The 15859-nt window shown below is 45.2% G+C and overlaps 1 protein-coding gene across 2 annotated transcripts in view; it reads right to left on the bottom strand.

Annotated features, from left to right (window-relative positions):
* EPS15 (epidermal growth factor receptor pathway substrate 15) overlaps positions 1–15859 on the bottom strand; it is a 77265-nt gene that overhangs the window by 48770 nt on the left and 12636 nt on the right. For both annotated transcript variants that reach the window (XM_073643491.1, XM_073643490.1), the window contains exons 2-4: positions 11600–11641; positions 8189–8278; positions 5231–5278 (exon numbers count right to left, since the gene is read on the bottom strand). In XM_073643491.1, coding sequence (XP_073499592.1) covers positions 5231–5278; positions 8189–8278; positions 11600–11641 — 180 coding nt within the window. The remainder of the gene's footprint in view (positions 1–5230; positions 5279–8188; positions 8279–11599; positions 11642–15859) is intronic.

The raw sequence follows: 15859 nt of genomic DNA, 5'->3' as shown, positions 1-15859 counted from the left end.
CGCTGGGGACAGGACTGCCATAAGACCTGTCTGATTCCCGTCCATCCCGTCCGTCCTTCTCCTACCCCAGCTAATCTACCTGGACTTCCGATTCCTTATTGGTCTTATGCTGATGTCTTTAATAAAAAGGAAGCGGAGACACTACCCCCTCATAGACCATACGACTGCCCTATCGACCTGTTACCTGGTACTACTCCTCCCCGTGGGAGTATTTATCCATTATCCGCTGCTGAGACCCGGTCGATGTCCGAATATATTGAGGAGAATCTGGCCAAATCTACCTCCCCGGCGGGAGCAGGCTTCTTTTTCGTCAAAAAGAAGGACGGCTCTCTCCGTCCCTGTATAGACTATAGAGGCCTTAACCAGATCACGGTGAAGAATAAGTACCCCCTTCCGCTCATTCCGGAGTTATTTGATCGTCTGAGGGGGGCTAGTATCTTCACCAAACTGGACCTCCGTGGGGCGTACAACCTGGTTCGTATCCGTCAGGGGGATGAATGGAAGACGGCATTCAACACCCGGGACGGCCACTATGAATATCTGGTAATGCCCTTTGGTCTCTGTAACGCTCCTGCCGTCTTTCAAGAGTTGGTCAATGACATCTTCCGGGACCTTCTCTACTCCTGCGTAGTGGTGTACCTGGACGACATCTTGGTCTTCTCTCCGGATCTCCAGACTCACCGGAGGGACGTTCGTCAGGTCCTGCTCAGGCTCAGGCAGAATCACCTCTTCGCTAAATACGAGAAGTGCCTCTTTGAGCAGACCTCGCTTCCGTTTTTGGGCTACATTATTTCTCAGACCGGCCTACGAATGGATCCAGAGAAACTGTCTGCCATCGAGAAATGGCCTCGACCGGAGGGGTTGAAGGCCATTCAGCGATTCCTGGGCTTCGCTAACTACTACCGCCTCTTCATACCACACTTCTCTTCCCGGACCGCCCCAATTTCCGCGCTCACCCGTAAGGGTACTAATCTCAAAGAGTGGCCGCCCGAAGCAGAGGAGGCCTTTCTTTCCCTAAAACAGGCCTTCTCTTCCGCCCCGGTGCTGCATCGCCCGGACGGCAACAAGCAGTTCTTCCTGGAAGTTGACGCCTCCTCCTCTGGAGCCGGAGCGGTACTTACTCAAAAATCATCTTCCGGGAGAATGGTAACTTGTGGCTTCTTCTCCAAACTCTTCTCCTCTTCTGAGCGCAACTATTCCATAGGAGACCGAGAGTTATTGGCCATCAAGCTGGCGTTGGAGGAGTGGCGTTACCTACTCGAGGGGGCTCTTCACCCGGTAATAATTTACACTGACCACAAGAACTTGGCTTACCTCCAGCATGCCCAGAGACTTAACCCGCGCCAAGCCCGGTGGTCCTTGTTTTTTGCTCGCTTTGATTTTGTTCTTCATTTTCGCCCGGCTGACAAAAACGTCAAAGCAGACGCCTTGTCCCGATCCTTTCTGGTGTCCGATCTCGAGGAAGAACCTAAACATATCATCGATCCCGCCAGAGTAATGCAGGTGGCTCCCGTGAGATTAAATCGTCTCCCTCCCGGTAAGACGTTTGTTTCAGTACCTGATCGGAAGAAAATCCTACACTGGGGCCATTCGTCTAAACTAGCTGGCCACGCCGGTCAGAAAAAGACCCTCCAGCTTATTGCCCGGCACTACTGGTGGCCTACCCTGCACAAGGACGTAATAGACTTTGTTTCTGCCTGTGTGTCCTGCGCCCGCAACAAAGTCCCGAGACACCTGCCAGCCGGTCGCCTCCTTCCGCTTCCTGTGCCTGCTGCCCCCTGGCAGCATATTGCTATGGACTTCATAACTGATCTCCCCGTCTCCGCCGGTTGTACGGTCATTTGGGTGGTCGCTGATCGCTTTTCCAAGATGGCTCACTTTATTCCCCTGCCAGCCCTCCCGTCTGCACCCGAGCTGGCTAAAGACTTTATCCGCCACATCTTCCGTCTTCATGGCCTGCCCCTCCACATCGTGTCGGATCGTGGGGTACAGTTCACCTCACGTTTCTGGAGAGCCACTTGTAAACTGCTAGACGTCACCCTGGACTTCTCTTCCGCTTACCACCCACAGTCCAATGGTCAAGTGGAGCGGATCAATCAGAACCTGACCAGTTACCTCCGGCACTTCGTTAATGCCCATCATTCAGACTGGGTGGATCTCCTACCATGGGCCGAGTTCTCTTATAACAATCACGAGAGCGAATTCTCCTCCAAATCCCCGTTTTTTGTAGTCTTCGGTCAGCATCCTCGGATTCCTTTTCCTGTCTCCACCTCTGTGGACAACCCGGCTGTGGAATCTCTCGTTAGCAAATTTTCCTCCATTTGGGAGAGTACCCGATCCGCACTCCTTCAGTCGTCCGAACGGATGAAAAGACACGCTGACAAAAAACGCCTGGATCCTCCACAATTTCGTCCTGGAGATAAAGTCTGGCTCTCATCTAAATATGTCCGACTCAAGATACCTTCTTACAAGTTAGGGCCTCGGTTCATCGGTCCTCTGGAGGTCATCAGTCAGATCAACCCGGTGGCCTATAAATTGAAACTCCCGGCCAACTTGCGGATCCCTAACTCCTTCCATGTATCTCTCCTCAAACCTGTGGTACTTAACTCTTTTTCCAAGTCTACAGGTACGCCTCCTGCTCCGGTTTCTGCTGAGGACGAGTTTGAGGTAGAGAACATTCTTGCCACCAAAAGGGTAAGAGGAAAGACCTTTTTTCTAGTAGATTGGAAGGGGTTTGGTCCTGAGGAGAGAACGTGGGAGCCCCGGGAGAACATCCATGCCCCTCTTATCCTAGCTAAATTTCTGTCTGGCCTAAAAAAGGGGGGGCCTAAAGGGGGGGGTACTGTAGCGCCGGCGTCCCTGCCCTCTGCTAGGCAGGGACGCTGTTCCCCTCACCTCTCTGCTCCGTGCCCGGCGTCCTCCTCCCGCTCTGCTGGCAGCGCGCGCTCCTTCCCGGCCACTGTGCTTAGGGCGCGCGCTCTCTCCCTCCCTCTTAAAGGGGCCGCGCGCGCCGTCCTAAGGAGTCCCCGGCCAATGGCCGGAGGACTTCACCATATATAAGGCACCTCCTGCAAAATGGAGGTGCTCGAGCAATGTTGTTGCACTGTTCACTACTCTGCTTCAGCCCTCAGGTCCCGTTGCCAGTTACCTGCCAGATACCTGCCAGCTTGCCGTCTTTTCCTGCCTGATTATCTGCTACCTGCCTGCTAGTCTGAGGTCCGACGGTCTGTCTTACTACTCCTGTCAGTCTGTCTAAGGACCAGCCTGTCCGCTCACCTGGGAGCGCACATCAACTACCTGCCTGCTTGCCTGAGGTCCGACGGTCTGCCTTCCAACTCCTGTCAGTCTGTCTATGGACCAGCTTGCCTGCTCACCTGGGAGCACACATCTGCTACCTGCCTGCTAGCCTACCTGGAGGCTCCGCCGTCACGTGCTGTGACCACCTGCCTGTCCAGTGACTCCTGCCCGCTCACCTGGGAGCGCTCATCTGCTGCCTGTCTGCTAGCCTACCTGTAGGCTCTGCCGTCACGTGCTGTGACCACCCGCCTGTCCAGAGACTTCTGCCCGCTCACCTGGGAGCGCTCATCTGCCGCCTGTCTGTTGGTCTTCCTGGAGGCTCCGCCGTCACATGCTGTGACCACCCGGTCATCCAGAGACTCTCGCCTGCTCACCTGGGAGCTCACGTCTATCTTCAGCCGCCACAGGTCGTACCTACCCTATACCTAGAGACTGCCGCGGTCACTTGCCGTGACCATCTGCCCGTTCATCCAGAGACTGCCCCGGTCACTTGCCGTGACCATCTGCCCGTTCATTCAGAGACTGCCCCGGTCACTTGCCGTGACCATCTGCCCGTTCATCCAGAGACTGCCCCGGTCACTTGCCGTGACCATCTGCCCGTTCATCCAGAGACTGCCCCGGTCACTTGCCGTGACCTCCAGCCCGTTCACTCAGAGACTGTCCCGGTCACCTGCTGTGACTTCCTGCCCGTCTTCCCTGGTCGCCACCCGCTCCCTTACAAGGACCGCCCCCTTGTATAGTAGCTCAGAGGTTCCGCCTCCCAGACCCGTTACACTAACAATCTCCATGTCATATACACCTATACATGGTCCGGGGCTGGAATGTGCCCGAGGCTCCCAACTGTGCAGGTAGCAGGAATGCCAGACCTGTGAGAGCGGCACTATCTGTTATACAGGGGGGAAACATCCCTCCTTGCTATATGGTCTGATGTACATGAAAACCTATTGAGCATTTGTCCCACAATGTCTCGTGCGCTAACACTGCGCTCCAGCGGATCCATGCCAGCCTAAGCGCAGCACTGACAATATCTACTGGAAAGAGCTTGTAAGCACTGAGCATGTGCGGCCACCACTGGTAGACAGCAGCTGTGGCCGGTTCCCAAGGTTAAAAGCTATAAACCAAAAAAAAAAATCCTCTTGAGAAAGGAGAGGAGGGAGAATAACATTTTACCACGGAGCGCAGTTTTTGGAGTTGAGACGTGTGGCGTCAGAGCTGCAGACATCTTTGTATCAGTGAACCATTACATTAATTTCCGATATATTTTAGAGATCAGCAAAGAGATTCACAGGATCGTGGTCCAGCGGCCACGTCGGTAGTCCACGGCCACCTGGACTAGCCTCGTGAAAAAAAAACTCCTATCTGCGGCTTCCTCGGAGCTCGGCAACATCATAAGTGCATACTGACGTGATGATAACATGATGGACTGGCAGGTAGGAAAAGTTTGCAATACCTCAGAATACTAATGTAGCCGTTGGACCAGGGTCATGCAAATATTTTTGCTCGACCAACACATTTACTAGTCATAAGATATATTACGTCATATTGCTTTTACATAGTTACAAGCCTGCTCCATGCATCTGCGAGTAGGAAGTACCATCGCTGTCTGCAACTCTGTACGGCATTAAAGGAGTGTTCCCATCTCCAAGACCCTTTCACAATATGTAGTATTTATAATAATAATATTAGCAAATACCTCCAATTAGAAATGTAGTATAGTTCTTCAGATTCGCTATGTTGCTTACCCCATGTGCAGGGCATTGCAGTAGCTTCAGTATCCATGGTTACCACCACTCAGAGTGACAGTTAAAAAGCTGTTAGTGTTTGTAACCATGGATATCTAAAGCTACTGCAATGCCCTGCACATGGGGTAAGCGACGTAGCTAATCAGAAGAACTATACTACATTTCTAGCATAAAATCTCGCTATAACATACCTGCTTATTTAAATATCCTTTGCTTTCTGTATCTGCCAAATCCCAAATCTGTGCAAAAAGAAAGTGCAGAGGTCAGCGTCAGATAAAATGACTCACAGGAAGACAATGATACAGCAGAGAGTTTCCTACTAAATCAGCCTAAAATCTGCGTCATCAGAAATAATATTCATTTCCCCGGAATTTCAGAAAAATGTAAAACTCAAAGAGAGCAAAAAAACGACATCATATCATGGGCTAAGAAATAATATAAATGACAGATGAGTAAAAGCTGTACGGCCGCCCTGACATGGGGAGAAATAATAAAATTAATTAGGGCACTTACACGATCATTCTCCAACACCGGTCAGTAAATCATTAAAATACCGTACAATCCAGGGAGTCGCACCGCGCCAGGCGGTCCGGCCACACGGAGAATAAAAGTGCAGTTATGCTAGAACTTAGATGTCATTTTTTGCTTTTCCCTTTTGTCTGCCCTTCTTTCAAGAGTCTTTTTTTTTCCTTGTTTTATTGTGGGATGAGTCTTAGTCTTGAATGATAACATTATGTAATGTACTGAAAAACTGTGGGGGGGGTGGAATACAAATTGTGGTGGAATGGTCCGTGTTGTCATTTTCTGATAATAATAATAATCATATAAAAAAAAAAATAGTATTAACTAACTTTTCTGTTTTCCTGTCTTTTTTGCGCAGCAGCTGACGCTTTTATTGGTACCATTTTGGGTTATATACAACGTTGGGAATGCATTTTCTTTCATGTTTGGATGGTAGAAAAAGCGACCCAAAAAAACCCCCAAAACCCTAGATTTTGGCATTTCATTTCTATTTTTCTTTGTGGCATTTGCTGTACAAGTGAAAGTTATATTTTGATAGATTGGACTTTTATGGATGCAATGATACCAAATATGTTTATTTTTTTACTGTTGATTAATAGAAAGAGGAAAAGGGGGATCATTTTTTTTACTACTAAGTTTCTGTAGACAACTTGAGCCTGTGATTGTCAGATCCATGTCTATACTATGGTATTGCAATACATATGGAAAAAAAAAAATCACAACTTCTTATAAAATGAGACACTGGTGACCTATACTAAGGACAAGTAATCAATAATCAGCGACTAATAAAATTGTATTTAACAGGAAGAAAAGAAGATTCTACATCTGGGCAAGAAAAAAGGAAAAATACATCTTCAGAATGGGAGGAATAGAACTAAGCACCAGCACGTGTGAAAAAGACTTGGGTATACTAATAGATCACAGACTGCACATGAGTCAGCAGTGTGATGCAGCAGCAACAAAGGCAAACACAGTTCTGGGATGTATTAAGAGAAGCAAGAGAGTCTAGATAACGTGAAGTACTTATCCCTCTCTACTCCGCCTTGATCAGGCCTCATCTGGAATACGGTGTCCAGTTCTGGACACCACATTTAAAAAAAAAAAGACATCGAAAAACTGGAGCAAGTTCAGATAAGAGCTACCAGGATGGTGAGTGGACTGCAAACTGTGTCCTATGAGGAATGGTTAAAGGATCTGGGAATGTTTAGCTTGCAAAAAAAAAAAGACTAAGGCTGTGTGCACACGATGCGTTTTTAATGCGTTTCCGCAGCGTTTTTGCAGCGTCTGCCATGTCCCCCAATGATAATCCGCATGTGCTGTGCACATGCTGCGGAAATTTCCGCTGCAGATTATCATTGCGGAAAAAAACGCAGCACTACCAATTATTTTGCGGAAGTGCTGCGTCTTCGCCGCCATTGACTTGCATTAGACCGCATGGATTACGCATCACTGTATATGTAAATGCGTAATCCAAGCGTTCTAATGTGCGGATGGTACCCGGGTCTGGAGGACAGGAGACTCTCCTCCGGACCCAGGTACCATTAAAAAATCTGTAAAAAAAGAATAAAATAAAATATAAATGTATACTTACCTTCTGTCGGCCCGCGCACTGCTCCTGCTTGGTTCCCGGCACTTTGCAGTGAGTTGAAGGACCTGCGCTGACGTCAGAGTCATGTGACGGGTCACGTGACGCTGACATCGGCAGGTCTTTCAATTCACAGTTGCCGGCAAAGGAGAACGGAGTGAGCGGGACACCGGGGGCCATCGGAGGGTAAGTATACATTATTTTTTATTTTTACCACTCTCTCGGGTCACACTATATAAATCCATGCCGGTTGCATGGATTTATATAGTGTGACCTAGTTGTCACAAGCACTTTCCAAGTGATGCTAATTGCTTGGAAAGCACTTGTCAATCCGCATGCGGAAATGTCAGTGGGTAACCGCTCCAGTTCCGCATGTCCCTGGCTGGAAAAACGCATGTACAATCCGCATGTACAATCCGCATGCGTTTTTTTCTGCCAGGGAGATGCAGAAACGCTCAGGAAAAAATCCTGAGCATTTCTGCATCGTGTGCACATAGCCTTAATAGACTTAAGAGACTAAGAGGAGACTTAATAGCTGTCTACAAATATCTGAAGGGTTGTCAGTGTAGAGGGATCATCCTTATTCTCATTTGCACAAGGAAAGACTAGAAGCAATGGGATGAAACTGAAAGGGAGAAGACACAGATTAGATATTAGAAAAAACTTTTTGACACTGAGGGTGATCAGTGAGTGGAACAGGCGGCCACGAGAGGTGGTGAGTTCTCCTTCAATGGAAGTCTTCACACAGAGGCTGGACAGACATCTGTCTGAGATGGTTTAGTGAATCCTGCATTGAGCAGGGGGTTGGACACGAGGACCCTGGAGGTCCCCTCCAACACTAACATTCTATGATTCTTTGAATATTATATACCCGGACAACTCCTTCATGATTTTAGGACATTTCGCACAACCCATGGCAGTAAAGATGCGGCCTTACACAACCCCTGCCATCTTCTAACTAACACTTATGGGACTAATCCCACATCAGGACATGCCGCAGCCTCATGTATATTGAAAGGACACGCTATCGAGCTTCACTTGCCTTGCCCAGCACCACATCGGGCAACCCCGACTTCTTCAGGAACAGAGCAGCATCTCCAGCCAAGACTTTTCCAGAGTTTACGGACTCAACCTGAAAAAAAGAAGCAGTGAAGAAGAAGTTAAAATAAATTTCTCAAAAAAGCACCTTAACAAAAAAAATGCTATAAAAACTGCGTAGTGTAAATAATTAGACAAAACCAAAGAAAAAAAAATGAGCATATACCCTACAGCAAGTAAATCAGTAAATGGTACATGTAAATAGCATGGGGTACTTGGTTAACGCTACGCAAAAAAGCCATCCCTCCAGGAGAAGGAGTACCCATCAGGACGGTCCAGACCGGTCTCCAGTATTAAAACCTTGCCAAAGCACGGCAATGTGAATAAGGGCAGAGCAGGACAGGGCCGAACTGAGACACCCATCCATGGGAAGCTATAAAGGTCGCCCATCAGTTAGAGCCCCCGATTTCCCCCATACACATAGCTGAGAAAGGGAGGGGAAATAAGTCTCTGGCAGACATCTCTGGCAAGTACTCATTCTCTGCAGGAATAAAGGATCAGGCATGCTGAAATCCAACAGGCCTGACCCTTCTTTCCCTCCAACATCTGCCATTGGAGGAGTCAGGACACCCTCTACGCAATAAATAGTCGGCCAATCACACCAAAATCGGCAAACTTTCTTCTAAAGTGCATGGCCACCTTTACCCATATTAGGACATCACTGTTTATGAATATCCCAAATATCTTAAGATCCATTTAGACGAGCAAATAATCGGAAACGAGTGCTCATCGGGTCACCTTTTTGCCAATTTGTGTAAGCGGCAATAATCCAAAGAACAAGCAAAATGTTTGGATTCTTCATTCCGGCATTAAAATCATTGTTATCGCTAGTCGATATACGGCCGATAATAAGATCTTCTCTATGTGCAAAGGACGATCGTGTTACCAATCTTTCTGTGCATGTACAACTCTGTCTAACTCGGACATTAAATGACCGCCGATTGGCAAAGAGTAAATGGGTCTTAACTGTTGGCAAGATCACTGCCATCATCTGTACTCCAAATGAGTAACTTCTGACATCAGTGCAGCTAAAAAGTGATTTGCGAAGTTTCATAACTTTCCTTGCTGGAAAAATAAATCATAAAAAAAAAGAAGTAAAATAAAAATAACCAAAAAACGATATATATACAGTACAGACCAAAAGTTTGGACACACCTTCTCATTTAAAGATTTTTCTGTATTTTCCTGACTATGAAAATTGCACATTCACACTGAAGGCATCAAAACTATGAATTAACACATGTGGAATTATATACTTAACAAAAAAGTGTGAAACAACTGAAAATATGTCTTATATTCTAGGTTCTTCAAAGTAGCCACCTTTTGCTTTGTTGACTGCTTTGCACACTCTTGGCATTCTCTTGATAAGCTTCAAGTGGTAGTCACCGGAAATGGTTTTCACTTCACAGGTGTGCCCTGTCAGGTTTAATAAGTGGGATTTCTTGCCTTATAAATGGGGTTGGGACCATCAGTTGTGTTGTGCAGAAGTCTGGTGGATACACAGCTGATAGTCTTACTGAATAGACTGTTAGAATTTGTATTATGGCAAGAAAAAAGCAGCTATGTAAAGAAAAACGAGTGGCCATTATTACTTTAAGAAATGAAGGTCAGTCAGTCCGAAAAAATTGGGCAAACTTTGAATGTGTCCCCAAGTGCAGTTGCAAAAACCATCAAGTGCTACAAAGAAACTGGCTCACATGAGGACCGCCCCAGGAAAGGAAGACCAAGAGTCACCTCTGCTTCTGAGGATAAGTTTATCCAAGTCACCAGCCTCAGAAATCGCAGGTTAACAGCAGCTCAGATTAGAGACCAGGTCAATGCCACACAGAGTTCTGGCAGCAGACACATCTCTTCAACAACTGTTAAGAGGAGACTTTGTGCAGCAGGCCTTCATGGTAAAATAGCTGCTAGGAAACCACTGCTAAGGACAGGCAACAAGCAGAAGAGACTTGTTTGGGCTAAAGAACACAAGGAATGGACATTAGACCAGTGGAAATCTGTGCTTTGATCTGATGAGTCCAAATTTGAGATGTTTGGTTCCAACCACCGTGTCTTTGTGCGACACAGAAAAGGTGAACGGATGGACTCTACATGCCTGGTTCCCACCGTGAAGCATGGAGGAGGAGGTGTGATGGTGTGGGGGTGCTTAGCTGGTGACACTGTTGGGGATTTATTCAAAATTGAAGGCATACTGAACCAGCATGGCTACCACAGCATCTTGCAGCGGCATGCTATTCCATCCGGTTTGCGTTTAGTTGGACCATCATTTATTTTTCAACAGGACAATGACCCCAAACACACCTCCAGGCTGTGTAAGGGCTATTTGACCAAGAAGGAGAGTAATGGGGTGCTACGCCCATGACCTGGCCTCCACAGTCACCAGACCTGAACCCAATCGAGATGGTTTGGGGTGAGCTGAACCGCAGAGTGAAGGCAAAAGGGCCAACAAGTGCTAAGCATCTCTGGGAACTCCTTCAAGATTGTTGGAAAACCATTTCCGGTGACTACCTCTTGAAGCTCATCAAGAGAATGCCAAGAGTGTGCAAAGCAGTCATCAAAGCAAAAGGTGGCTACTTTGAAGAACCTAGAATATAAGACATATTTTCAGTTGTTTCACACTTTTTTGTTAAGTATATAATTCCACATGTGTTAATTCATAGTTTTGATGCCTTCAGTGTGAATGGACAATTTTCATAGTCATGAAAATACAGAAAAATCTTTAAATGAGAAGGTGTGTCCAAACTTTTGGTCTGTACTGTATCTCCCCTTCACGACATAAGACGTACAGTTCCATCATATATTTCGAGTCTCTGCCTTTAATGTGGACCTCGCAGAGCCCAAATCTTTCCCGGAAGATGATGGCTGATTTATACGACCATCATGTGCCTTTAACAACCGCAGGTGGAGCAGAGCTCTGCTGGTGGCTGTTAACCTGTTAAATGCCGATGTCACTCTCTGACAAGCGTCGGCAGGTGGGGAGCATGATTCCGCGCTCCCATCGACACACCCGTGATGTGATCACGGGGCGCCAATGGGTTGCCATGACAGCCAGGGGTCTGCTGATGACCCCCGTGCCTGTCATTACAATCCTCCTGTGAAAACCAGAATTTAGCTATCGTTCATAGGAGATTGTAATTTTAGCTATATATAGCAGTGCTGATGCCTTGTTACATATAGCACAAGTGATCAGATGATCACAGCTTCAAGTCCCCTAAGGGGACTGTTAAATACCGTAAAAAGTTTTTAAAAAAGTTACGGCTCTTGGAAGAAGGAGAGGGAAAAAAAATGAAATTTTTCTTTTTTTCCATTATCTATTGACCCAACTGATGAACTGTACCTTGTGCAAGACACTAACCTGGAGGAAGAATTTCTCGTACACGGCATTGTTACTCGGGACCTGAAAGAAAATTAAAATTCAGATGTAACCAGGAAATGGCTGAAGGGCAAATTAAATAGAAAATATAATTAAGTGATGCCATCTTGGACTAGCAAATGATAGAACATTTACAACTGCGTCGTCCATCACATCTGTAATGTCTTACCTTTATACATTAAAAAAAAAAAACAATCTTCCTGTTGCTTCCTGGAAGCCATCAGCAATGCTCTGGCTTTATTTTCATTACAATTATGGCTTCTCATCTTCATAAATGGCTTTGTCAGATAGCATTTGCAAATCCAAGCAATTTTGCAATTTACTGCTTATTAAAATTTTCAGCTGTTCTTGAGATATTAACTTGTTGTGTTTACAGCTCGTTGCCTTGGAGACCGACCACCGCTGCTAGACAGCAGCTCTTTTCTGTCTAGCTTGTAAGCATCATTGTGGAATCAAGAGCGTTGCTGCAAGTTCCAAAATGGCAGTAGACGAAGTCCCTGCCTACCATTAATCCGAAGATGGACAAAGCCACAGGAGTCAGGTCAGAAATTATGACGGACACATTGCAAATTTTAAACATAAACTTTCCTTGTTTGTTTCATTTTTTTGTTTTACACTGTTTTTACTATTTGTGAGTGTCTTTTTGTTATTTCATTTTTTTTGTAACTTTTTAAAAAGGACTGTACCTTTTTTCTTCGTAAATTAAATGTAATATTTAATAAGTTTGTCCCGTTATGTTCTACACGTACCCACAATCCTGAAGAGGGAAACTATAACCTGGATGTATTTCCCTATGTATTCCAGAATGCAAGAAATTTGTTAGGGGCTTGGGAAAGTGGTGCGCAGTGTCGGACTGGGATGCCAAGGGCCCACCAATAACCAACTTGAGGGCCCCACTTTTCAGCTACATGCAAATGTGACATTATCATCAATCACAAATTTATTTATAACAGTGAACTGGGTAGATTGTTAGATGAACAAGATGTCACCTTTGTCTGTACATAGTGATTCAAGTATATAGTGCCAAGTACCGATCATATAAGAGGGTGGTGGGGCCCACCGGAGGATTCTCCTGTTCTCCCGCAGGCCAGTCCAAGCCTTGCTGTATGTACATGTGTATTATGATGTCTGAACCAGAAATATGCCAAGATACGGTATATACTTTCTGGGTATTAACCAAAATTGCTTAAAAAAAAATAAAAAAAAGTGTCATAACCCAGGATTATCAGGCTATTCCCAGCTGGTTGCACAGTCTCATGACCCGAGTCACGCTGCCGTAATCCTCACCTCCTCGGGACACTGTTATGCCGCAGGCAGCAATCGCCTCCTTCTGTTAATGATTACTACGCCGGTGAGCACCCAAACAACTACCGGTAATAAAGCAGTAAATATGCTGCTGTAGTATGAATTATAAAGGGGGTGACGTGAAGGTGGTGAGAGGACAGACAGCTGGGGATATCATATGCACTGCAATATTATAGGGAAATAATGAGGATTTAATTTCTTTTCCATATGACTTAGACTAAAAATGTACACCCCCTTTAAGAGACCACAGCTTCCTGACTGCCGGAGGACATCACCAGAAGGTACCTGGTATAAGAGGTAAAGTTCCTGGAGGCTAAAAGGGCAGACGTGGAGCGAGGATCACAATTGGGGCACTTCTTAAAAAATGTGACAGTCATATAAAATTGTGCCAGGAACCAGCCGGAGATGAAATTATCTACAACCGGATTTCCTGTAAAACCAGAGAAAAATATCTCACTACCTGGAAACCAACGAAGGAAAGATACGAGTAAAGATAGACACAAAAAAGAGGTCTGCTGACTCAGGACCGGAGGATGTGAACAGCACGAACGCTCACAAAGACGACACCATGATGGGGGCAGAACGGCTTTGACCAGGGGAGAGACCACCACTTTGCTCAAATGGGGGACCCCCAGTTTCCCTCTTTAGATACTTTCCCTCTTCAGGATTGTGGGTACGTGTTGAGCAGCACGGAACAAACTTATTAAATATTAGATTTAATTTAAGGGGAAAAAAAAAAAGGTAGTCTTTTTAAAAAGTTACAAAAGTTACCAGTTAATAGGTGATAACTTGGTCCACTAAAGGGTTATTCCCATGCTCGTAAATATGTGCTGGTAAATACAAGCAATTTTAATAATAATAATAATTTTAATAATAATAATAATTTGTATTTATATAGCGCCAACATATTCCACAGAACTTTACAATTAATTTTGCAATTTACTGCTTGTTAAAATTTTCAGCCGTTCTTGAGTGATTATTAAAACTTTTCTTTTGTTTACATATCGTCGCCTTGGAGACCGACCACCGCTGCTAGACAGCAGAACATGTGCAGTGCCTACAAGCTCTTGGAGCTTAGAAGCATCATTTTGAAGCAGGACAGGGATAGCAAGAGCGCACAGTTACTTCCTAATCCTGGCCAGCTTCCTGCTGCCAAGAGGTGGCCGGTCAGTGCCATCCTACTGGAATCACCACTCAGCAATAGGAGTCATTATGCCTGTAGCACAAGTAACTGCTGCAGCCACTAACTGTTTACAAGCAGCCTCATGTGACCACTGCAGCCAATCAATGACCTCAGCGATGATGTCAGTAGTACAGAATGTTGAGTGGTCAATTGTAAACAAAAGACCAGGAAGATCAACAAAGCGTCATGGTATTTTTTTTTTCCTAACCTACCAATGTTTTTTTTTGCCTTTTTGTTTTAGAACATTTTCAACTGAATAAATAAAATGTAAAAAAAAAAAAAAAAAGCTGTAAGAAATCAGGAATCAAATAATAAAAAAGATGTGTCAATAATCCCTTTAAGAATATAAGATAATGTCAGATTATATTAGAGGAGATTTACGTATAAATCAAAACTTCTGAACTATTTTAAAAAAATGAAATCAACATTATTGTGGATTTCACGACATTCCCTGTAAGAAGCTCCGTCTTGTTTCCGAGCCCCCGCAAGAGGCCAAATGTGACTTTACAAGCAGATGTGAGGAGCGACTACTTTCAGTTTTCATAGCTGCCAAACTTCTGGGAAGAGACACACCCGAAATGTGGGCGTCATGTAAGGAAAAACCAGCAGAATTATTCGGTGCAGGTTCTGCATTATTCCTCAGTTAGATGCCTGCTTTTTTTTTCCGCATGTGTGACCTATTTTGATCAGTGCGCTGGATCAGATTTTCATCCCCATCAGTGATTCATAAGTTTCTCGTTGGAAAAGAAAAAACAAACAAAAAACAACTGATGTTATCAAGCTCTTCCTGCAAACAGTATAGCAGCTTGCACCTGTTCACACTTGCTTTATTCTGTTCGGGGGTGCTGGTCAGTTTTTTGTTTTTTTTTGTTGCTGACTGTACTCCTCCCATCAGCCTAAGGCTGTTCTTAGTTAGTGCTGGATCCTATCTGCCCTTTAACTTTGTAGGCTTTAAGTTTGGGAGAGACGAGACATTAGGTTAGGGTACCATCAAAGAAAGGTCACTGCCTTGTCCATGGCTGGTGGGCTCTCATGAATTGGCCAATTTATGCACCAAGTACCTTCATTTTTATATGTATACTCCATATAGCAGTAATGCAGTTCGAATGTCACACATTCAATGTCTGCATACATCTTCGCGCTTACGGAGTGCTGCTGTATGCTTTTGTTTGTATATTATGCAGTCAGAGCAGCTTGCACCTGTTCACACTGGCTTTATTCTGTTCGGAGGTGATGGTCAGTTTTTTTTTGTAGTATTGCACTGGAGGTTGTGACTGCCTCCTTTTCTGACTGTGCACTCCTCCCATCAGCGTAATGCTGTTCTTAGTTAGTGCTGGATCCTACCTGCCCTTTAAATTTGTAGGCTCTTCGTTCAGGAGAGGCATGACACTAGGTTAGGGTTCCATCAAAGAAAGGTCATTGCCTTGTCCGCGGATGGTGGGCTCTCACGAGTTGGCCAATTTATGCTCTTCATTTTTATACAAATACTCCATATAGCAGTAATGCAGTTCATAAAGAGCTTAATGTTGAGGTGAGTCCAAGAAAAACATCAGCTGCAATTACTTCAGTAGGCCAGAGGGGCAGCATACAGAGAGATTTCCACGCGATCTACCCTGGGCAATTCACTTTTTGAATTGGCGAAAGTCTCTGTAATCTTCTAAATTTTATTTTTGTTCTCCGTAATGCCATTTACTAATTTATTAATTATGACAACTTTGTTGTTTATCGTGTAAAAAGGCTGAAAGTAGATAGAC

The sequence above is a fragment of the Phyllobates terribilis genome, unplaced genomic scaffold (assembly GCF_046119375.1).
Source record: "Phyllobates terribilis strain yellow unplaced genomic scaffold, ASM4611937v1 Scaffold_8__6_contigs__length_399053987, whole genome shotgun sequence".
Classification (NCBI taxonomy): domain Eukaryota; kingdom Metazoa; phylum Chordata; class Amphibia; order Anura; family Dendrobatidae; genus Phyllobates; species Phyllobates terribilis.
The sequence above is the reverse complement of the archived record's forward strand: the minus strand, read 5'-3'. Positions and strand labels throughout refer to the sequence as shown.